The 25,275-nt window shown below is 44.1% G+C and overlaps 1 protein-coding gene across 19 annotated transcripts in view; it reads right to left on the reverse strand.

The window, feature by feature from the left end:
* WDR20 (WD repeat domain 20) overlaps window positions 1-25,275 on the reverse strand; it is a 62,903-nt gene that overhangs the window by 18,533 nt on the left and 19,095 nt on the right. For 9 of the 19 annotated variants that reach the window (XM_082451042.1, XM_082451047.1, XM_082451049.1 and 6 more), the window contains exon 2: window positions 4,845-5,027. The exons of 4 other annotated variants lie outside the window; for them this stretch is intronic. In XM_082451042.1, the coding sequence (XP_082307168.1) occupies window positions 4,845-5,027 (183 nt within the window). Of the gene's footprint in view, window positions 1-2,110; window positions 2,204-3,658; window positions 3,677-4,844; window positions 5,028-25,275 lie in introns of those variants that run through there. 6 more of the 19 variants (XM_082451046.1, XM_082451039.1, XM_082451040.1 and 3 more) reach the window with 4 other exon arrangements.

A 25,275-nucleotide genomic window follows, 5' to 3' on the forward strand; every position in this document is an offset into this window, starting at 1 on the left:
ACAGAAACCTAAAGTCTACTCTAAGGCTTGAGAGAAAGCAGTGTCTCAGGGGATCTAGGCTATTATTCCCCAAGGGAGGCTAGAAAGGACCAGCCTTCCTCCTGGGCTGAACTGGTACAGCGGCCAGGGTCTCAGCATGACTGGGACGGCCCGGGGAGCAGGGCTCGCCTCTGCTATCTGACATAACTGGATGGACTGAGGGCCAGACCAGGAGGTGAAGGTTGCCAGCAGCTCAAATGGAAGCTGCGAATCTGACAGTTCTGCCTCATTAAAAACATAAAAAATTACAAAGACAATAAAGTTAACAGTGAGCAATGGGATTTCTAGGTGATGTTTTCCCATCTTCTTTGTACTTCTCTATGTCCCAATTTTTTCTATAAACAAGTATTTTAAGTTTTTTAATCAATGGGAGAAAAAAATCACCTTTTAAGATACACTCTATTCCCAGATAGAAAATTTCCACTCTATTCCCAGATAGAAATTTTCACCTATCTTTGGTCTAGTGTGGATTTCTGGAACTTATAAGTTCTTTTCCATTCAACCACCCACCTATACATCCATCCAAACATTTACTACACTTTCATGTACCAGACACTTCCAGAAAGGAGCAAAGGTCAGAGTAATCAATACTGGAGTGTGTGTACGCACGTGTGCATGTGTATAATGGGAGGCTGAGGAGCTCTCTGGTGAGTAAGACAGACAGACACCCAACAGTCATGAGAAACAGTCCCCATCGTCTGCCTTACTCGTGTTGCTTCTCTGTCTGGGTTGCCCTGCTCTTACCTTCTTGTCCTGGAAAATCATTTGTGCTTCTCCTTCAAAACTGCTGGTATCTCACCTCCCAAGAAGCCTTTCCTCCAACCCCTAGTGAAAGAAACCCTCTGAGTTTCCCCTCCACCTGGAACTTTTCTCCCCAGGGCTTGCTCTCCAGGCTCTCTGCTAACATCTCATCCTCACCACGCCTCCAGGTGGGGACCGCTCTTACCCACTTTCCGGCTGAGGAGAAGAGATGAAGTAAAGACCCACATCCTGCAGGCAGTAAGCGGCAGAGGGTGTCTGAGCTCTAGGCATTTGGGTTCAAGGGTCTATGTTCTTAGCCACTGGGCTGTGAGTCTGTAAATTTCATGGTAATACACTGACTGTTGTAAGTGCTCCTTTGCAGGCCATGAGCAGATGACCAGAATCTTGGAGTATAAACAGGGCTCGGCCCCAGACACGTCTAGGACTTAGCAAAGACTCGTCTTTGCTCTTACTGTGCCTTCTCCACAGACCTGCCATCTAATCTCAGGGACATGATTACTATTTATATGCTGACAACTCCCAAAATTCACCTCTAGTTTTGCGCTCCATATCCACGTATCCAACCACCTACGGGCCTCTCAAGCTTACCAAGTACAGAACGGAACTCTGATCTCTACCTCTGTTCCCAGCACCTGCTCCTTCCCCCCCCCTACCCAGTGCAGTAAGTGAGCCAGAAACCCAAGATTTTTTCCCTCGCCTCTCCAATTTCGTCTCCAAGAAGCAGCCAGGGTTACTTTCAAAAACATCTATCTAACCACCTCTTCATCTTGTTCCCTTCTGTGAGATCCCACAGCTCAAAGAAGCAAAGCCGGGTCAGGCCCTGAGTGGCAGGGCCTCCAAACTCATGCCCTCTCACTTCACAACACCCTCCCAGGTCCACCGTCCTCTCTCAGGTCTCTTGGTCCCAAGCTCGTTCCTCCAGGGGCCTTCACCGGCTCTCCCTCTGCAGGGGCGCTCTATCTCCAGCTCCTTACCTGGGGGCCTCCTCAGTCGAGGCTCAGCTCAAAGCACTTCGCTTCCTCCGAGAGACGGACGCTCCCCACGTCCCCGTAAAGCAGGCCTCCATGTCTGTCTCTCCTTCAGGCCCCCTATCTCCTCTGACATCACAACAAGTCACCACCATTTGCCGTAATTGTGTGTATGTGTGTGTGGTGCTGTTCACACTTCTCTCCCCTCTCTCTGGAGGGGAGGCACAGGGCGGCTGTTATCTGCCGCTGCAGACCCAGTGCCGGGCACGTGGTAGGCTATCAAGGTCTGTCGAATGGATGAGAAAATGGCCACAACTCTAGTTCAAGTCCTCAGCTCTCACCTGGACAGGTACTAGAGCCTCCTCACTGGTCTTGCTACCTTCATTCTCTCTTTCTTCATTCCAATCCACCTTCCACAAGTGCTGACAAGAGTTCTAAAAAAACACATTTGATCCTGTCACTCCCTTGATTAAATAAAAGCCCAAAGGTCCCCCACAGCCTCCAGTGTCAGATCCAAATTTCCCAGCATGTCATCAAAGGGCTTTTACAATCTGGTTCCAGCTCATCTGTCCGGCTTTAACTTCTGCCACTCCAAGGCCCACGTGCTGTGGTTTGGCCACCTTTGGCCTCCACATGCTAAGCTGTTTTCTCCAGCTTTGAAGGCCTTTCTCATCCTCCTCCAACTCCTATGCATCTTTCAAACCCAGGTCAAATGTCACCTTCTGGAAGCTTTCTCGAACTGTCCCCGCTGAACTTAACTTTTGTTTTTATCTTATGATATCTGATACATACTGAGGAATGCGATTAATACATTATCCCTTGGTACTTTGTTCATAACACTGGGATAAACACACGTTCCAATACCCTTTCGGTCCATCTCACTAAACTGTGAGCTCCTGGGGAGACAAGAGCCCATCTGGCAACCACACATGGTGGGGCTTACAATCTATGACCAATAAGAGCTCGTGGAGTTAATTTCTGGATCCAGCTCCATCATCAAATTGCTACCTGATGTGGACAATTCACTTACCTTCTCTTTGACTATTTCCTCATCTGCGCATGATGGAGACAGCAGCCCACCCTCTCAAGCCGAGGAAACAGACAAAACACTCTGAAACCTCCACGTCTCATACCAATGCAAATCACAGCCTAATGACAGCTTCGACCACCATCCCTGGAACTCTCTGAGAAACACACCCCTGATGGCCCTTTCTCTTAGACATCCTGACCCAAATCTGACGAGAAGGTTACCCACACAAGCTGAAGAATGTCCTTACTGTGAAGGGCGACCAATTTCTGCCTCCAGCTGTCAGTGCCAAGTTGGCATTCAACCACACACAATCTTAGCACTCTGAACAGCCATTTTTCAAATAAAATGTAAAAGGAGTAGGAGGTAGCTCATGCGTCACTCATTAGGAGTGAGGAGGTGCTTTCCAGCCTGCGACCCCCAGCTGTCCTGAGTGAGGAATGGGTCTAGCTGACGCGTCCGAGCGCTCTCAGGGCCCTGTGGTCTCTGCCCCACCCTCCCCCAGCGATGACACACACACCCTCTTGTTCTCTAAGTGGCACTCTGTGCCATCCTCGGCCGAGCAGCCTCCCGACCTTGTGTACCAACAGCCCTTTACATGGCTCCACTCCCTTCCCCCTCAAAAACACGTCCCCTACCTAAACACAAATAAAACCCCACAATGACGCCAAATTCACAATTTCTATTAAGAATGCAGAGAAGTCTAGTTTTGTGCCCTCACTCTCCCCACCACCCCCCCGCAAAAAGATCATCCAGCTACTTAGAAATCACTCCCTCAAATGATGTTAATAAAATGTTTAGGTAAATAGAATAATTTTCTGCTTAAGATTTTTTTTTTTTAACAGAAAATGGGTTTAAATACTTTTGTCAATCCAGACGGCAAGTTTTGTTTCCAGTCAACCCAGATGAAACTAGAAGAGGAGATGGTGTGGCTCAAAAGGTTTCACCAAATCCACTGGCAATGTCAACCAGGAGCGCCGCGGATGGACGCTGGAAATGCACGGACAGCATATACCATGGGGACTGCAAAAGGAGTCAGCATCTTAACTGCAGTTTGTGGAGTGGAGTGTTCTTCCCCAAACAAAATTATTTCTTAAAAATCAGAATTTATAATGCACTTCTGTTCCAAGTTAATGACTTTAAAACCATGCAACAATCAAAACCACTTGCCCTTCCTGAAAGGAATCCAAGTGACCTGGCCCTTGTCACACCAGGGTTGAGGTCACAAGCAGACTGCAACCCAGGGCTTCTAACTCAGCAAGACTGCCTCATCTTTTCCATTTACTAGGAAAGTCATACTGACACAGAGGAGGAAGTACGTCAAATATGTAATGGCAATACTTGGGGCTGAAAAGCCACTCCAATCGCTTATAAAAATATAATCTATTTGCCAACTTACATCTACCATGTTTAATGGTTGACATGTTCCTGAACGGACAGCTCAGATATCTCAGGCTCCTGCCAGAATGAAACTGAAGACACTAGAAACCCCAGCACATGCTACAACACTGGCAAAAGCTATGTCATAGGATCCAATTTTAAGTGCCAGGATTTCTAACCATGTCAAAGGTGATTTAATAGCAAACATTTACAAGAGCAAGAGAACAAATTCTCAGTCAAACGCCTGTCAAACATACACACCAAATTTTAGCTACAATTTAAGCAACCTAAGGAAATATTATCAAGTTCTTTGATCTGCATGAAATTTTCTGGTGATGTGAATAAAATAAATTCTTTATTTTCTTATTTAAATTATAAATATCAAGCTACAAGTCTCATCCCTATCTCCATTATAAAAAAATTTTTAAAGCACCTGCTATAGACACCTGAGCATCTCCATAAAAAATGCACAGGACGGTTAGCCCAAGGAAGAACAGGTAAAAGTCAACAAGTTAACGCACCACATTTAAACTTGGGTAATACTAGGTAGGACATCTGAGAATGGAAAATGGGCTTCGCTCACGGTGTAAAATAAGGCCCACTACCCTCAGTAAGAACGTATACATTCTTAAAGGGATCCTTAACAGCTAAGACAGGGTGCTACTTACTTCCTCATTAAATAGTTTGCTAGTTTCTTTTTTGATTGGGTCTATAAGCTGGACTTGGCCTGCGGAAAAGCCCACTAGGAGAGAGACACTTTCTGCTGTGGCTGTCAGGTGGCTGAAGTCATGACAAGTAGGCTGTGTTCCTTTGTATATCCTTTTATCTATCGGTTTACTCAGGTCAGCAGCCTGGAGGAGAAAGAGAGAAATACACACGGTAAACAGCACATTGAGATGAGAAATCTAAGTCACACTATTTTATACTCCATTATGATGTTCAATCTTAAAAAGTATTAAAATATTTTTGCGGTTTTTAGCATTTTATAAAAGCACTTTCACATACCTCAGCCAATCTGATATCGTTAGACTATCCATAATATGTTTGTAACTGTTACTCTCGTAACTTATTCTTCTTCAAGTATATTTAACAAAGACTCCTGGACTTCAGGAGGAAAAATCCTTGAGATACCAAATTCAGTATTTGCAAAATGCATTCCAAGCACTTTCTAACAAAGTGAACTTTAACCACATAAAGCTCGGCTTTCAAATGCAGCCGCAGCACCTCAGTGCTCATCGGAGAGTTCACCTGCAGCCCAGTCATGCTCAGAGCGGGGTCCCCAGACCAGTGGCGGCAGCAGCAGCAGAGCACCTGGAAACTCAGAGGTGCAAATTCTCAAGGCCCACACCACACCAAATGAACCAAACCACAGGGGGCAGGCGGGGTGGACCCAGCAAGCTGTAGTTAAAACGGTCTTCCAGGTGACTCTGACACCTACTCAGGCTGAGAACCACTACCATGGCCAGTTATACACAGGCAGTGACTCCTGTACTGGGTCACACTCTCTCTTCTGCATTAGCTTCCAAGTAACTTTCACTCGTCGAGCCCACACTCCAAGTCTGGTACATGCATCATCTTTAATCTTTACAATGACCCTTCAAAATAGATAGTATTTTCCCCATTTTACAGATGAGAAAACAAGTTTAGGGAAGTTAAATAACTCAGCCAAGGTCACCATACCTACCTAGTAAGTGGAAGGGCTGGATTTGGAACCAAGGTCAGTTTTACCATAAAGGGGATAGGGAGAAAACACACCGCATACACTCCAAACTCTGACTCCTGACTTGGGCTAAATGTGATTTTTCAAAGTGCCTCACCCCTTTTAAAGCAGGATCTTCTCTTCATGAGAAGCCTTCTGTGTAATCCAAAATGCTGGGCTGTTACTGCTGAAATAAAGGAAACCCAACCCCTCCCACTGTCATTTGAAAATCACAGGTGGAGACAACTGAACACGTCCTTTAAAACACCCACTTTGGCCCTGTGTGCAGTTCCGGGGCTCACAGCTCTGGTTCTCTATGGACCATCTCCAGGGTTAGGTTCTGAAGATTTCTTTCTTCCAAAGAGGCCTGTGACACTGTACTGAGAATTCTAGATTTTTCAGATAACAAATACAGTGTAAAAAAAGAGGACCTCAAAATGACACGCTCAAAACCTGAGCATTTGGCAGTCTGGACCTGAGTGGCACAAGTGACCCCGGGAGCCCCAGGGCAAAGGAATGGAGATTCATGCCACGTGGACACTCTCCCTGCCTCACCTCAGTTAAAATGGGGCTGAGAATCCGTTCTCGCAACCTCACGGTACTGTCTGGAGGATGAAATCAGAGAACACATACACGAAAGAGCCTTGAGAAGTGTAATACATAGTACGATGCAAAACAAAAGGAAGTCCTGACTCCGGAGCAAGGACAAAAGGGACGGTGGGCAAGGAAGCAGGTGCTCAGCACAAGTCGGACGCCAGAGACAGGAGCCCCTTCACTGCGGACAGTCCGCCTGGAGGGAAGCAGCTCCTGGGCTGGGCCCTGAGGGCAGGGAAAGAGAAGTCTAGGCTAAGGGAACAACTCAGCAAATGATCTCAGTGCAAGGGAACAGCAGCGAAAGTAGAAATGCTCAAAATATAAGACAGAGTCAAAAATCAAATTTGAAATATGAACAATTATTATATGATCTCTATATCAGCATATGTTAACTTGAGACTTTTTTTTTTTTAGTTTGCTTAAGCAACTACCCCGTGGACTCCCCTGGTGGTGCAGTGGTTAAGAATCTACCTGCCAATGCAGGGGACAAGGGTTCGAACCCTGGTCCGGGAAGATCCCACATGCGGCGGAGCAACTAAGCCCATGCACCACAACTACTGAGCCCGTGAGCCACAACTACTGAGCCCGTGTGCCACAACTGCTGAAGCCAGCGCGCCTAGAGCCCGTGCTCCACAAGAGAAGCCACTGCTATGAAAAGCCCGTGCACCGCAACAAAGAGCAGCCCCTGCTCGCCGCAACTAGAGAAAAACCGCACGCAGCAACGAAGACCCAACGCAGCCAAAAAATAAATAAATTTATATTAAAAAAAGAAACTACTCCGTGAAAGAATATACATAAAATTATGCACCAAAATATAAAAATCAATTCAAAGGCAAACCAAACATTAACAGAGAGAACAAATATAACTTAAATGAGCAAAAGAAATACAATGATTCTCAGAACAACAGAGAAAGTTTAAAGCACCAATTTTTCCAAGTATTGCTACTAGTTTTAAACTTATGGATCCCTTACAATAACAATGTTAGCCTCAGTTCTTGGTATATTTCTTTCACATTCCTGCCCCCTAATATGGAACTTTACTGAAAAGCGTCATTTGTCACAGATGTCACTAGATCACACAGGAACACACATCTAAAGTATTTTAAATGCCAACTGAAAGACAATTTTTACTCTCGAATCATGTATCTATTCCAAAAACATCCTGTTTACTAATTTGTTTAACAAAATGCCAACTGAAAGACAATTTTTACTCTCGAATCATGTATCTATTCCAAAAACGTCCTGTTACTAATTTGCTTAACAAAGTTTCTCCTTAGATCATTGCTCTCAAGGTGTACCAAACCATGAACAGTCTGCTAGCCTGCAGTCAAAATTAAGTACACAGATTGAGAATAAGCATTTAGAAACTTTTACGGCAATGTGACAGAGTGATTTTATACCTGTTGAATCTAATAATAAAAAATTCAAGTTTGCATTCTGCATGTCTTTTTCAGGTTTTCTAGTAATCCTTCTTTTATTCTACAGAAGTATCAGCCCAGATAGACTGGAAATTTTAAGAACTGGTCTTTCAGTACTGGTGGGAGAAGCACTGTCCTAGAAGGCGTAAAAGTAGACCTAGGCCCAAGGAACACAAAAATGTCTCTTATCGAAGGTCACTCCTTCCCCCGCAAACCCCCAATGGCCCTGATGGCACTAGAACAGCAGAACGTTAGCCAAGCAACGTGCCACTTACGCCCAGCAAGACCTACTGTGAGCCCTGTAGTGACTGCGAGGGGTGTACCCATAGGAAGTTATTCTTCCGAGGAGACTGGGGACTCCCCCAGCGGTGCCTGGGCTTTTTGGAGCCCGATCCCAGGTGCAGGGAAAGGTGGGTCCACCAGTGCCTGCCTTCCTTTCCAACAGCACCACCATCTCCAGCTCATCTCGTCCTCTTTCCTCTTACAGCCAATCACCGAGTTCTGTCTCTTTTTCCATTGCTGTGCTGCTGTCTTCTTTCCTCTTCCTCCTCCTCCTTTTTTCCTAGGAGGTGGGGTGGGGGTGTGCCAATGGGAATCCTGAACCCACCCCCCTTTCAGTAGCAATAACAACTACCTGAGCTAGCCACTCCTTCCCCATGGGGTCGTCAGCCCCTGACAGACGGCTTCCCAGGTCAAGGCAGTCTGGTAGAAGGAGAAAGAGCTCAGACTTTGGAACCAGGCAGGCTTGGGTTCAAACCTCGCCTTCCCTCTTGGTAGCTAGGTGGCCTTGGGCAAGGTGCTTGTCACCTCTCCCAGAGCCGCAGAGAACAAAGTCCCCTAGCTCCACTGCAGGGTAATGGAAAGGCCCGCAGGTAACGGATATAAAGCACAGAGCACATATCAGCACTCAAATGGTAGCTACCATTATTAATTATCCTTGTCACATCCTACCTGGGGGCAAATGTCTCAGTGGCTTCCTAATTTCCATCACATCAGAATACAACAACTCCCAAGCAGTCCTGCCCTTTGTGGTTGGGCCCCATCCATCTCCCCTAACAGCAAAAGCAACTTCTGTCCATTGAACACTTTCTATGCACCAGGACGTTCACACTTATCATCTCGTTTAATCTCACAGTCCTCACCTCAGAGTCGGCACTAATACCATCCATGTTTTACGGCTGAGGAACCTGGGAAGGAATTAAGGGGTCGAGGGCCGTGTCCCACCACTCCACCTCGTTCTGCTGTCCCACCCGTCCTCGCCCCCCACCAGGTGTGCTGAGTCTGGTGCAGGCAGACGTCCCCTCTTCCTGGCTTCATTAAGTTGCCCCCTTGGTTGGGATAGTCTCCTCTGCCCCTGTTCCCAGGAGTATTACCCATCAGTTCAAGTCCCGTCACCTCCAGCAAGCATTTTCCCAACTACCGTTTCCTGAGCTGGCTCCTTTATCACAATTCTCAAGTACTTAGTTCGTTCCACAAAATTTAGTATTTAATCACTTATGTGATCACAGTATTGTTTTATGTCTGTTATCATCAATTAGAATTACAACTAAAATTACAACAAAAACTTCCTTAAAAAGCAGAACTTCTAAAAAAAAAAAAAAAAGCAGAACTTCTTTATTAAACAGTTACCATTGTATTATTCCATAAAATTACTTCTGTATTTCAGCTTTCTGGTAAATCCTGCATAGACAGGCTACAGATACTTTGGTTTTTTTTTAGTGCTTTTGCATCCTAATTATTGCCAATTATCTAAATTCTTAACTGTGAATTTATAGCAGAACCAATTTATGTAAAAGTCTTACCAATTTTAAGAATTGACAAGAATTTTAAGAACTGGTAAGAATATTTGGTTACTCAGCCCCAACAGAGTATCCAGTTTGTCATAAATGCTCAATATCTGTTTAACAAATGAAATTGCGATTGTTCCAAATTTTTCAATTTTTCAATTAAATTTCATCATTATGCTCATTAGTTTCTGCATAAGGAGTTATGATTACAATTAATTTGTCAGTGTCTCATTCTCAACAGAAAAAATTTAAATGATGGTTTAAAAATTCCTACTACAGAAACAGAGCTGGTTAACCAAAATCCTCAGTCAATAAGTACAAACTTCAAAATGTCATGTTTCTTTTTCCCTTGGACTTTTGATCCTTAAAATCCCTGCAATTCTCTTCATGACGAATACTGTCAAGACATGAAGTCAGCTGGGGGGGTTTAGCATGGAACTACGAACATTTATCACAAAGGCCTGCAGAAGAAACCAATCTGCTGCAGCTCACACCTTCACCCCAGATCCCTGCCCGGTCCCAGGGAATGCTGGGGAGCCGACAGGAACGTGGAGGGGGGACTGAACCGGTAGGGAATGGGCTCCCACGGGCGCCCCGTCACAGCCATTCCAGGAGCTCAGAGAAGGTGCTCGGTGGGCCCGGGCCGAGCCCTTGTCATGGGAACCTGCTACTTGATACTCGAGTGCCCAGAAGCATTTGATGTGATATGGAAAATAATCTCAGAAAGACCTCTTCTGAAAAATGTATGCCAGATGATGGTATGTGGGAGGCATGTAGGTACTAAAGGTGGGCTTTATTTTCCCTAAATGTCACATTCTCCCTCCCCTTTAGAGAATGACCTCAGGGAGAACTCGTCTCACAGAACTTGCCAGAAGAGACTCCTTTTACTGGCCTATCTAAAAGCTGCCAAATGCCCACCCAGACAAGAAGCTCACCCTGTCTACACCAGAAATCACTCTCTTCCCTCCTAAGCCCCTCTCCCGAGCTTTAAGCCTGTCGCCTCGGCTGGGTCCCCCACCCGGCACCCCCATGCCAGCTCAGAGCCCTTCTAGCAGCCTGTCCTCCTCCAGGCCCCCTCCTAGCCTAGGGGCAGCTTACGGGCTTAGCAGCAGGCTCCTTCCACCCATTTCTACGCACCTCCCATTCTTCCCCCACACTTGCCAGATTAATCCTCATGAAGACCTGGGTCGCTCTCCCACTCCCAACCTCCTCGGCTCTGCCCGGCCGTGCCAACGGCTAAACTCCTTAGCTGGCATCCACAGGCCTTCCTCTTACAGGCCTCACCATCCCCTGCCCCTTCACGCACACTACCCGCAAGGGCAGCACGTGTCCACACGCTGCCTGCGCTCTTTGCACCTTCCTGCCTTCCCTTACGTTTCTCCTTTCACTTACAATACTCCCCTCCCCCTCCCCCCTCCATCACACAAATGCTGCTCACCGCAGCGCCAGTGTCATTTCCTCCTGATCTCACCCCGGGAGGCAGGCTTTCACTGGGCCTCCACTGAGTGCCTATCCCCATGTGCCACATTTATTAGCGGTAATATGTGAACTGTACTCCATATATTGTGGAAGTCCTTTCAAAAACAACAAAAAAGTCAGGAGGCTGCTCAGTCACTGACGGCCTGAATGGATTAACCCAAAATAGCAGGAGCAGCTCCAGTGGCATCAAAGGTCTCCATTATGCCATTTGAAAATCAAAAGAGAACTGCTGTAGTGCTTTCTATTACCGTTCCTTTTGATCACATCTCAGACAACCAAAATAGGAGCCAAAAGTGGACAGGGGATTACTTCCCAGTGCCCCAGAAGATCACCGAGTTAGAAAGACGAGGAACAATTGGAGTCCTATCTCAAGACCTGGTATCCAAAATAAACTACATTATAAAGACTGTTCCACAGTTTTTCCTGGGGGAGACTTTTAACCTAGTCAGGCTTGGGGTTTCTAATGTCTGCGAGGGATTTGTCCACAGTCTGGGGCTGGACCACACCTAGCTGGTCATCCTGGGGAAACGCCTCCCGGTCACAAGAGTGAATGAAATGAGACTCAGACCACTCCGAGCTGTTATATTTGCTTTGTGAACAAAAATCAATGTACTATTTAATACAAATCTTCTTCAGCACGGTGGAAAATAACCTGGGGCTCTAATGACAAAAATACCAAACAGTGATTTTCAAATATCTTCACTGCCCAGGTGAGCAGTTTAACACTCAGGTAACAGTCAGTTGTAAGGTACTGCACAGATGCTGATTCCACAGTCCAAGCCACCTGCCCTTGAAGTAGACACAAAACCAGGCTAATCTTGTGAAATAGCCCCACAACTCATCTTTCGCATAGTTTCTTCAGTTCAATAGTTACATTCAAAATATCTGCATAATTGGCATTAATGGTATTTAGAGTCTAACACATTAAAAAAAGAGATATCAGGGGTATTAGGAAGTCAGGTTTGGGATAACTTATCCCAGTAGGAAAAAAAAAAAGGTCACTCAACTGTACCGTTCCAGCGTTTCAAAAAGGCCGAAGCATGTCTGTCTTACTCGCCACTCTACCTCCAATGCCTAATAAAGCGGCTGGCACACAGAAGACGTTGTTAAGTATCTGCCGTAGAAATGAAACAATTCCGAAAATGGGAAAGAAAAGTAAAGTGATGGGAACCAGAAGAAACTCAGAGCCAGACATATATATAAAAGCAAATATATCATCTTTCTGCTGACCAAAAGCCTAACTAACAACCAATGCATTCTTGGGCGCCCATCTGTGAAAGCAAACAACCTCCATCAGCGAACACCGGGAAGCCACTTGACGGTTTACAGCGCACCCTCAAGAGGGTGCCCCCTCAAGCATCATCCTTCTGACCGTCATTACGAACCCGTGCACAGAAGAACTACGGCCACTCCCATTTTATAAACAGAGAAACAGAATCAGCTGTCAAGCCACAGCAAATGGTGGCGTTGAGGCCTTCTAAATTCCAGCCCCCGTGCTCCTTCTACTGCATCACGTTGCTATGACAGGAAGTTGACAAGATAACATCAGGGGTAGCACTTACTCTAAAATCCTATTACTGTGTGACTCCATGCTCCTATGCTTGCTGAAGTGGCAATCAAATATTCCAGCCTTGCTCAGTTTGGCCCAGATTCCAGACCCACCTTCTCAACGCATTTGCCTTGCAGGGCTGTTTTCTTAAAATGGAGATAATCCCAAGCATAATACCTGACACTTAAAAGGCACTTTAGAAAAGTTAGTGAAAACTCATATTTCTCTTTTTGAATACATAAGGACTTGCTGCTTATCAGAGAGGCTTTGAAAATTCTCGTCATTCGTTAACACTTTCAAAGAAATCTAAATAAGGAAAAACAGGGATATTTCTTTCTGCCCTAAATTTCCTGGAGAAAAACAGCAGAAGCCAAGTTTAGAGCATGTTTTCCTTCCAATATAATTTTCCAAAACAAGACAGTACCTTCCCTTCCTTAGTCTCCATTCCTCCTTCATTGTCAGACATGCTAGCACACGCCCACACTTGCACTGGCACACCAGACCCACTCCCTTTACTGAAAACAACTGTCACGTCGTCTGCAGCAGGCTTCTGCCAGTCCTGACCCCGGAATGAGCGCCCAGCGCTCACATTCCAGAGCTCCTCTCCTGTGCACGACAGCAGCAGCGAGGCCATGAGAAGTGGGGCAGGGAACTCCATGGAAGGAGAGAGAAGGGAAGAACAATGCCATCCACCATCAGAATACAGGCAAATAACAAGATGTAAAATGCGAGGGGGCGCCACCTTTAGGTCATTCCAAAATGGGAAGAGATGCATAGTCACAAAATGCATAAAATGTGTTCAGTGAAATCTTCACAGCAACGATCTGTGGAACTGCATACTGTTCACCAAAGAAATACTTCTCACAGGAGCCAGAGAAGGCTCCTCCTTTGGAACTCTGCTTTGGGCGGGGTGGGAGCAGCCGCCCAGAGGAAGCAGGGCTGAGACTATGTGAAGCGTCTTCGTCTCCCCTGGCCCAGCACTGTCAGTCAAGTGTCTGCTGAAATAATACACTTCCGTTGTTATCACATATGCCATTTTCTCCCAAGGCAGTCTGTCACTTAAAAACTGTTAGCTATGTAAACTCGACTCCTCTTCCCCCAGAGTGATTTTTCAAAAATGAACTTGATAAGCTACTAAACTGCAACATCTTCGCCATCTCTTCGTTCCCTTATGCTGCACTCCACGTTCAGGTCAAGTCTCTTATCACAATGCGAAACGCTACAAATGGTTGTCCTGGTGCTTCGTTTAGGCTAATGAAATACTGATTTCTTCATTAAAGAAAAACTATGAATAAACATTAGATAAAATCAATTTGCACACATTTCTAACACCAGATCTCACCCCATTAAAATGCTGACATATTCAAATGACCTATTTTTATTAAACCCTTCTGTTAAATATGCAGACATATGCATTCCTATTCCCAAGGGAACACCAACATCTCAAGTGGAAGAAAAGGCAAGAGGCTTTCATTTCTGCAAAAGATACTCATTTCAAATTCTTAGAAAACAGGTATTTTTAAAGTTTCCCCTAGAAGGGGTGGGAGCGGGGAGAAATTCTGTGACCTTCTACAAGTGCTGTAACAACACTGGTAAAGACCACTCCACGGCAGTGAGCAGTTCCTGTCTGCTGCCTAGCTGCTGCCCCACCGCCTTCCCGGCATCTACATGCCCGTGAGCTTGTTACGTCTGGCCCGGCACACAGGTGACTCTTCCGCTTTCCCCTTCACGGTGCTGAGCAGCACAAGCAGTGCCCTGCAGAGGGGAGCCCGTTCGAAGCGAGACGTGCCCTGAGTCTCCAGTTGTGGGGAGGCCCTGCAACTTTCTGACGCTCACTTCCTTATCCTGCATTGAAACTGAGGCCCAGGGAGGGGTGGTGATCTGCCCAAGGCTGCACAGACCTTAGAACTGTGCTTTCAATCACATCACGCTGCTACCTTTTCAATCACCCAACTTCAGGTGGAACAATGAACTACTGAATCTGTAACATATGAAATTTCAAAAAATGGCACTGACGTGTACCAGTAATTTTACACCAAATGACAGTACTTTGGAGCCAGTACATTGCTGGGTTTTCAAATAGGAAGCAAGAGAGCCAGAGAGCACATTAAACTTATCTTACAATGAAAGGAGATCAGCCACTAAAATCGACGGCCAAAACACTGGATTTGGCCTCTGTACTTCAAATAGTTATTCTCTGATCCAGCCAAGCCTCAGGTGAAGAAAGCAGACTCAATTCAATGACAGTTACAGAGAGCCGACCGATTTCTAAATACTACTATGAAGAAAAGCTTTGCTCTCTCTCTCCTTCATCTAAAGTTTTATAGTATCACTGGAACTACCATTCACTTGGCACTTCTGCCGTTTGTCATTTTGTCATATGTCTTATCTCCTCAACTAAGTCAAATTTTGGGGGGACATAACTGTCTTATAGGCTACCTCAATGACAGCCACTCAGACATTTCTGATGTTTTTTCCCCTACCAGATTAAAAACGCCTTTTTAGGTACTTGAAATGTACCGTGCACTGGTACAGCACTAGTAACGCAATAGCAGCCAGTTTCAAAATGTGGACCAGTAAGACTAGCACAGACACGAACGTGGAGGGGCAGGCCTCGCCTAACTCTGACGGGAGTGTAAACTGGCCAGCCTTCATGCAGAGCAATTTCGCAACACGGAGCAAAAGCCTCCTTTCCTTTAAACACAAATTCAACTCCTAGGACTCTGTCCTTAGAAAACATTTTCCAAGTGTGTAATCTGTCTGCAACAGCCCCGAGCTGGCCCGACACAAATGCCCATCCGCAGCAGGCTAGGTGAACAGCAGACTGTACGCGGACTACTGCCCATGGAAGACACGCACTGAGAAAAAACACGGACACACCTCAGAAAATAGTCTTGAGTGAAAGAAGCCAGATATAAAAGAAGCACAGCAGATACTAAATAGTTCTATTTATATAAAGTTCAAAATCAGGAAAACTCATGTGATGCCGGAAGTGCGGACGGTGGCTGCCCCTTCAGGAGTGAGGGAAGGGGCCACAGGGAGGCGCCAGGTGGCTAGGAATGCTGTTTCTTAATCTGGGGTTGGTTCTACTTTGTGAAAAACTAATAGAACTTTACATTTATACACATTTCTGTTTGGATGCTATCCTTAAATTAAAAAATAATTTTAATGATCAAACACACAAAGACAGTCAACTCAGCTTTGTTTCTAACAAAACATTATGAACATCTTATGTGTTTGAAAAATGAAATGGGTAAATATATCATGCAGCCATTTAAAATGAAGACAGTTACTTACCAGCAAAGAAGGATGTTATATGGTATATCATTAAGTGAAAAATGCAACAATAAAAAAATAGGATTCAAAAGATTAAAAGAATTATAAAGAAATCTGAAAATTGTATTCATACTGTAATCATATTGTTAGCAATAATAGTACATTGTTACTTTTTTTTTTTTTGGCCGTGCCATGCGGCATGCGGGATCTCAGTTCCCTGCCCAGGGATCGAACCCGTGCCCGCTGCACTGGGAGCACAGAGTCTTAACCACTGCACCATCAGGTAAGTCCCAGTATATTGTCATTCTCAATGTCTTGTAGAATAAAACAAAAAATTAATTATGTGAATGTCATTAGGAATTCAGATTTTCCACATAAGACGTATTAAATGTATAGAAGCAATGACCAAATGGCAATAGGAAATCCTAGTGCCCAGACTGTGTCACAAATGCTATTTGTCACTTAAACTCAACAAAGGCTCCTATATACTTGATACCAGGTATGGGGCAGGAAGTGCACAAGATGAATCTGGAACATCTTTCTGTACCGCTGAGCAAGAAAGCTATCAAAGACTACTGAAGTTGTGTCCAAAAGATTCAAGGGCTGGACTTCCCTGGCGGTGCAGTGGTTAAGGCTCTGCGCTTCTACTGCAGAGGGTGCGAGTTCGATCCCTGGTCGGGGAAGATCCCACATGCTGCACAGTGTGGCCCAAAAAAAAGACTCAGGGGGCAAAGCAGAGGGACTATCATTGGTCAATGATAGGATAATTTACACATAAAAACAATACTACAGAATTTTCATGGAATAAAATAAGAATCTGAGTTCACACTAATATCAATAAATGGGGAGAAAAAAAAAGCTTTCCCCTACAGTAGACTAACACCTAATAAATGCAGAAGGAAAAAATAATGGAGTTTGAAAATCACCATTTTATAACCATCACAGTAATACTGTAATAACCAATTCAGCCAAAAATCATCAATGGATGCTAAAACTAGTGGATAAAGGTCTGATGAGAAAAAGGGTATTTATGTAGTCCCAAAGTATCCTTTCACAAATTACATATCAATTACAAAGAGAAAAGTGGAACTTGACCATGGATTAATTTAGCAAACACAACCTTAGTCAATGTTCACATCACCACTGTGACCAGAACAAAGCAGCGTCCTGTGTCTCCTGACCTGCTGCTCCAAGAAAGACACGACAGTGGTTCTGTGGTGCCCCCCACCCCGCAACTGCAGACTGTGAACCTAATCACAAAAATATCAGACAAATCTAAACTGAGAGATTCTACAAAATAACTGGTCTGAACTCTTCAAGACGTCAAGGTCGTGAAAACAAAGAAGCAGCTACGGAACACTGAATGAGACTAAAGAGCCTGCAACTACCTGTAGTCTGTGAACCTGGACTGTTTCCCAAACCAGGGGAAAATGGCTCTTAAAGGACAGCATGGGGGTAACTAGTGAAACGTTAACGTGAACTGCAGATTAGATCAGTTATATTTAGATTCTGATAAATGTACAGTACTGGGGTTATGTAAGAGAAAATCTTGTTCTTGGGAAACAGAAACTGAGGTTTATACGAATAAATGGACATGATGTCTACAAATTACTCTCAAATGATTTATATTATATATGTACATACATACACATGGAGGGAAGGGAGGAGGAATGGAGAAGAAGGGGGGAGGGGAAACACAAATGATAAAACAAATAGGCAAATTTTAAATAATTAGTCCATCTGAGGGTTCTTTGTACTATTACTGTCATTTTCTGTAAGTGAAATTACAACCAAATTTTTTATTAAAAAGAGATTTAAGAGGCATGGACACTAATCGCAATGTGTGGTCCTTGTTTGGAAACAAATTTAAATAAACCAATTACAAAATTAATTTGAATAAACTGATTATGAAACAACACTTATCTGTGGTAGTGGTTACATGAATCTACACGTGGGATAACACCACATGGAATATACACACACACACACACACACACACACACACACACACACACACACACGAACCTACTGAAATCCAAATGCGCTCTGCAGACTTCACCAATGCCAATTTCCTGGTTTTGATATTATACTATAGTTATGCAAAACATTACCATTTGGGGGAAACTAGGTGAAGGGTACATGGGACCTCCTTGCACATTTTTTGCCAGTTCCCATGAATCTATATTTCAAATTAAAAAATAAATAATTAAAAGATCTTTATGTATCAAGAAACCAACTGTAAAAAATATTTATGAATCTGTCAAAGAACAGACTTTGATCAAATGTAAATTTTTTACATGTGAAAATATGGTTTTATTTCTCCAGTCTATGTATTGTAGAAAAAGTACAGAAGAAAACAGATGATGTTTGGGGTTTGCTTTAATATAACGCAGTAAGGGTGAGATAATAGATGAAATGAGACTAGCCATATGTAGACAACTGGCAGAGCCGGGAGACATTCTCTCTACTTCTGTGTAAGTTGTAAATTTTCCGTAATTAAAAAAGTTTCATTCTGTTTGAGATGTATATGTTTGCAAAGAGAACAATTTGAAAAGATATTCAGTAAAGTATTAAAAGTGGTTATTAAAGGGGGGGGTAGTACTTAGATGACAATTTTTTGCCTATCTTTATTTCTAGCTTTTCCTCAATAATTATGTATTACTTGTGTAATTTTTTAAATAGAAAAAGAAGAAAACACAGGCCAAAAAACCAACTGAAACTATTTGAAAATTATTCTGGTAGTTTAAAAGCATGTCATGGCCTAGCAGAGACTCACAGGAAAATATATGCCTTGTGAACAAACAGTAAAATTCACCATAACAGGAAGCCTACGGTTACACGAAGTAAATGTATGAGCAGGGATGATATATCACCAAGAGGTGATGATATATTCTGAACTGGCCAAATCATAAGTTTCACACCAATTACGACCGCTGGTGTCTGTTATTAATGTTTCTGTGGCACCAGTGATGTCACTCAATGAGATGAGACAGGACAGGAAAATTCTTTAAAGAAGCCAACCATTCAGGGGACAGATAAGGAGGCCGCGGCTGGTTCTATTGTTTCACTCCTCAAATAGTGCTACAGTGTGAGAAGCATTCACTGCGTGCTCCTAATTTGCTACAGTGGCAAATACAGATAACTTTTCCCAGAGTCCTCTTTGGGAAATTCAATCTGTTCCAAGTTTACTTCCCAATTTTGCCTCTAATGTAGGTCTAAAATTGAATCCCCATCTTTCTCACAAGAACTGAACTGCGAATTTATCATCAATCCCATGCTTTTCTAGAGATTCTAGGCCCTAAATTATCCTCAATCCAGAAGAAATAGCTAAAAGGGTTACACAGTAGAATTTCTCCTTTGGTATTCGGCAATATTTTAACATTTAAAATCTGGAGGCCTGAAATAAAAATATTAGGCTCAAGAGGGACAGTATTGTATTTGTAGTCTCCATGGGGACAGTACTGCATTTTAAAGGTAGGTTAGCAGGCCAACCAGCTGAATAAGCAGTTTCAAACTGAAGCCTGAAATCAACCATAATCCAAAGGCAGCACTTGGCGACAATCGCACATTTGCTTCACTCTAAGCACTTATCATTCATCATCTCACATAATAAAACATACATAATTAAAAAATTGCAACTACTAGCTTAAAAAGTTAAATATGAAGCTATTCACAAAGAAGTGGACTGAAGAAGCAACTCATTTCCCAGCATGAATAATTCTGTAACATATCTCTATAGACAATGGTCTTCTGAGAACATAGGTAACCTAAGTCTCACATTCACGGAATCAGAAGACAGACAAACAGAGCTGGAGCGGAGCTTTAAAAAGTCACATTTGCTCTCAAGATGTTACAACTTAAGACCGAGGAAGCAAATTGTCTAAAATCACAAAATCAATTCATACCGCAGCTGAACTGGAGCTCTATACCCAGTAAACTCAGGAAAGGCACTAGAGTAGCCTAACCCAAAGCCCTCATTTCCGTCTCCTTTCCTTTCACCTGTGGTCTTCTTGCTTCTACATCAGACGTAACAACTAGCTGTCAGAACTTGAAATTATATTATTTATAACACAGAGTGAAGAAATACACAAGACTTCGCAAAACTCATTAAGCTTAGCATACACCAAATGACACTCATTTAGTTGGCACCAAGTTCCAACTGCTGCGAGCCTCCTCCAGGCTGAGAAGGGAGGAGGGAGAAAGGGAGCTGCTCGCCTCTTGATAAGTCAAAGCTCTGGAGCTGCTGTGTCCTGAACAACTAAGGCCGATACCCACTCCCACAGCTCTTTCCAAAGCCCCTGACTGTCTTCCAGAAAATCTTCCCTCTGCAGCCAAGCCAAATGCCCACTAATAAAATTCTGGCCAGCAGGGATGTACCCAAATTTTATATGCAAATACAAGAAGGATGGCAGAAATAGGCAGTGATTTTAAGCTAGGCTGCATAGACACTGAAAGCTAAGAAATGCAGGCCAGGAGCTCAGCTTGGTGGTACACATGGTTATGACAAAGGCTGAGGCTCCAAATACCAGCAGGTCCCATAAGCAGCATTTATAAGTTTATAAGTGGCCATAAACTAAAATGCAGTCTTCAGGGTGGTATGGAAAGATCTCATCTCTCCTCCATGTAGAGTACTGCTGCTAGATTTGTCTTTAAATTAGAAGAGACACACAATAACACAACATCCCCAAATTTTCTTGTTGTCCACAGCAAGTCTGAGTACTTGTGCTGTTCTCACAAACTTCTCAGACCTCAAGCACATACATGCTCGTCGGGCGGCGAGAAACCACGGCACACTCAAGACCCCAAAGGAGGGAGAGCATGGCAAAGCACAGAGAGCCAGCCAGGGCCTGTCCTGGTGCAGGACGAGGCTGAGAAAGGCACTGTGAGACTGTTTTCAAGCCTGGTGTGTCCCATTCCAGAAGGCCACCTGCCTTCATCACAGGTCTTCTGCCTGTGTCCCTAGCAAACACCTCAATTATTTGACATTTTTGAAGGGCCTAAATTATTTCTCTGTGGAAGCTCACATATCAATCCCATCCTCCACAAAGGTCCTAACGCAGGAAAACAAAAACACTGAATAGGGTACCATTTCAAAAATGTAAAGTGACATTTTACAGAGAAAGCTCTGGCTGAAAACCTATACTACACTTTGAGGAGTGATTAGGAGTGCAGACTGTGGAGATAGGATGCCTGAGTTTGATTTGGGTTCTGCCATTCCTAGCGCTGTGAGCTTGGACAAGTTATTTAGCTTTCCACACTACTGTTTCCACAAAATGGGGAAATGGGGATAATACAATAGTTCCTACTATATACAATGTTTGAGGATTAGGGAGTTAAAATATGTAAAGCGACTGGAATAGTGCTCACTCAACAAGCTACCTAAGTATTAGCTATTATCATTATTAAGTAAATAATATCAATTCACATTTGATACATGCATTCAAACCAAGAAGTACAGTGAGTAAGCTTGGAAATAAGCACTTAATTCCTTGTAAAAATAAATGTATTTTTCTATTTAATTGCCTGTCCAAAAATGTGTTTGGAGGGGTGGGGGTTTGGAAGTGAGGGAGCGAAGGTCAAAGAGGTGAGAGGAGCAAACAGAGCCTAAATAACAAGGCCTCTCCCCTCACCAGAGACGGCAGCTGTCCCCTGGGTCAAAGCGGCGCTCAATCTGCTAACACGTGTTCACTTCACTTTCGTAACACAGATGGACTAAAGCAAAGCCAGCAAAATTACTTTTCCCAACCAATTAAAATTTTTCTAAATTCAATGTAACATATTTTTTTAAGTTGCAAAAATAATACAGGTGCACAGGCCAGAGTTGTGTCGTATACCAATTTACACCTCAGCGAAAATACAAGTTGATTTCTGAGACAAAAATACTGAGTAGCACGTATAATGCAATGACTAGATGTGTGAAAATACAGAGGCTGGGCTATGATCTCAAAGTCTCTTTTACCCCCCAGTTCTCTGATACACTGTTAAGTAAATGAATATTAAGAAAAGGAAATAAAACAGTCTGTGTTTCTATTAAAAAAAAAAAAAAGCTAGAAGGTTGTTGCTTAGTAGATGGGGTTAAGAATGTGAGGGGAGAAGTCCAGAAACACGGGCATTACAACCATTTGTTATATGACCACATGACAGCCACAGACTCACATGTACTCTCTGGGAACAAGGTTTTATATGAAAGGCAGTGTGATGTGCCAGAAAGGACACAGGCTTAGGAGTCTGACAGACCCACTGAAATCTCACGCTGCCACTTACCAGCTGTGTAGCCAGCCGCCTTGGCAAGTGACTTCATTCCTCAGAGCCTCCCCTTTCTCATCTATATATCAAGTGGGAAACACCACTCCCTATTTTGCAAAGTGTTTGTGAAGATGAGACAATGTATGTGAAAGCACCTAGTTTAGTGCCCAGCACCGAGTAGGTGTTCAATAAATGATAACCGTGATGATAAAGAAATTAATCAATGGCTATTAATATAATCCACAAATTAAATGGCCAATAAGCTTTAACTGAGTGTTAAAGCTATGAGGAGAGCCCTGAATTAGATCCCAAAAGGCAGTGGTTCTCAAACTTTAGTGCATCAGGGACTTCCCTGGCGGTCCAGTGGTTAAGAATCTACCTTCCAATGCAGGGGATGCGGGTTCGATCCCAGGTCGGGGAACTAAGATCCCACATGCCCTGGGGCAACTAAGCCCACGCACCACAACTACTGAGCCTGCGCACCTCAACTAGAGAGGAGCCGCGCGCCACAACGAAGTTTCCGCGTGCTGCAACTAAGACCCGATGCAGCCAAATTAATTAATTAATTATTTTTAAAAAACACAAAAAACAAAACTTTAGCACATCAGAATCGCCTGCTAGTTAAACAGCATGCTGGGCCCCACCCCTAGAGTTTCTGACTCAGCTGGTCAAGGCGGAGGGCAGAGATCTGCATTTCCACAAGCTCTCAGGAGATGCTGATGCTGCTAGTTGAGGGCCACGTGTAAGAGAACCTCTGCTGCAAGGGAAGCGAGAAGGGAAGAGAGAAGGGAAGAGAGAAGGGAAGCGAGAAGGGAAGAGAGAAGGGAAGCGAGAAGGGAAGAGAGAAGGGAAGCGAGAAGGGAAGCGAGAAGGGAAGCGAGAAGGGAAGCAGAGAAGGGAAGCGAGAAGGGAAGCGAGAAGGGAAGCGAGAAGGGAAGCGAGAAGGGAAGCAGAGAAGGGGAGAGAGAAGGGGAGAGAGAAGGGAAGCAGAGAAGGGAAGAGAGAAGGGAAGAGAGAAGGGAAGAGAGAAGGGAAGAGAGAAGGGAAGAGAGAAGGGAAGAGAGAAGGGAAGCAGAGAAGGGAAGAGAGAAGGGAAGCAGAGAAGGGAAGCGAGAAGGGAAGCGAGAAGGGAAGCGAGAAGGGAAGCGAGAAGGGAAGCGAGAAGGGAAGCGAGAAGGGAAGCGAGAAGGGAAGCGAGAAGGGAAGAGAGAAGGGAAGAGAGAAGGGAAGCAGAGAAGGGAAGAGAGAAGGGAAGAGAGAAGGGAAGCAGAGAAGGGAAGAGAGAAGGGAAGAGAGAAGGGAAGAGAGAAGGGAAGCAGAGAAGGGAAGCAGAGAAGGGAAGCAGAGAAGGGAAGAGAGAAGGGAAGCAGAGAAGGGAAGAGAGAAGGGAAGAGAGAGGGAAGAGAGAAGGGAAGCAGAGAAGGGAAGCAGAGAAGGGAAGAGAGAAGGGAAGCAGAGAAGGGAAGCAGAGAAGGGAAGAGAGAAGGGAAGAGAGAAGGGAAGAGAGAAGGGAAGAGAGAAGGGAAGAGAGAAGGGAAGAGAGAAGGGAAGCAGAGAAGGGAAGAGAGAAGGGAAGCAGAGAAGGGAAGCGAGAAGGGAAGAGAGAAGGGAAGAGAGAAGGGAAGCGAGAAGGGAAGCGAGAAGGGAAGAGATAAGGGAAGCAGAGAAGGGAAGAGAGAAGGGAAGCAGAGAAGGGAAGAGAGAAGGGAAGAGAGAAGGGAAGAGAGAAGGGAAGCATAGAATGGAAGAGAGAAGGGAAGAGAGAAGGGAAGAGAGAAGGGAAGAGAGAAGGGAAGAGAGAAGAGGAACCCTTCTGCTTTTGAAAATGTGACACGTCAAATATTTAGGCAATGGTATAGTTGAGCAAAAAGGTGTGGGATGGCACTTGAGAAAAGATCAAGACAGACAGACAGACAAAACAAGTGTACAGGGGCAACAAGGTGTCAGCTTGGCCAGTTAAGTATCTCATTACGAGAACTGTCAGAAAGATTTTGAAGAGGCCATTGGTAGGCTAACTTTCTTACTAGGCTCAGCTTGGATTTTTGATACTTTAGTAAAGTGAGCCACTACAAACCTTGAAAAAGTTAACCACATGGTGAAAATGGCAACTTCAAGCAGAGATGCAACAATAGGTAAGGCCAGGCAAGGTGGCACAGAAACAGGAAGAAAAGAGCAAAAGTAGTGAAGGACCACCACTGAGTCTAGGCAGGTGATCCCAAAGCATCCTCCATCACTTACAGCCAGGACCTGCAGAGCCTTCCGTCTGCGAGATGATCACCCATAAGGGGAGCTTTTACTAGGCGTGAGAATCAAGCCCCGGTAAACCCTGTTTATTAACGTGGCACAGCCATGCATTAATCAAGGGAGCGAAGAGACCTCAAACACGATTCACTCAAATGAGAGGGTAAAATCTCTAATTTCTTTAGTTTTATACCATTTACTAAACATGTTCCTTTAGTGTAGTACATAATATTAATTAGCTATCATTATACCTATTATTACTAATCTTTTTTTTTAACATCTTTATTGGAGTATAACTGCTTTACAATGGTGTGTTAGTTTCTGCTGTATAAGAAAGTGAATCAGCTATACGTATACATATGTCCCCATAACCCCTCCCTCTTGCGTCTCCCTCCCACCCTCTAGGTGGACACAAAGCACAGAGCTGATCTCCCTGTGCTATGCGGCTGCTTCCCACTAGCTATCTATTTTACATTTGGTAGTGTATATATGTCCAACTAATCTTAATCTTTATATACCAACTGAAAATCCTACAAAATTTATCTCAAAACAATGCTCACCGATAGACTACACTTCAATCATTATTTTTAAGTCAACATTGGTAAGATAAAGATAACTATAACTTGGGAATTCCCTGGTGGTCCAGTGCTTAGGACTTGGTGCTTTCACTGCCGTGGCCCAGGTTCAATCCCTGGTTGGGGAACTAAGATCCTGCAAGTCACGCAGTGCCGCAAAAAAAAAAAAAAAAAAGATAACTACAACTTATAATGAAAAAATACACAGGACATCATGATCTACTCAGAGTTCAGC

This window comes from Balaenoptera physalus (assembly GCF_965194825.1).
Source record: "Balaenoptera physalus genome assembly, chromosome: 2".
Taxonomy (NCBI): Eukaryota; Metazoa; Chordata; class Mammalia; order Artiodactyla; family Balaenopteridae; genus Balaenoptera; species Balaenoptera physalus.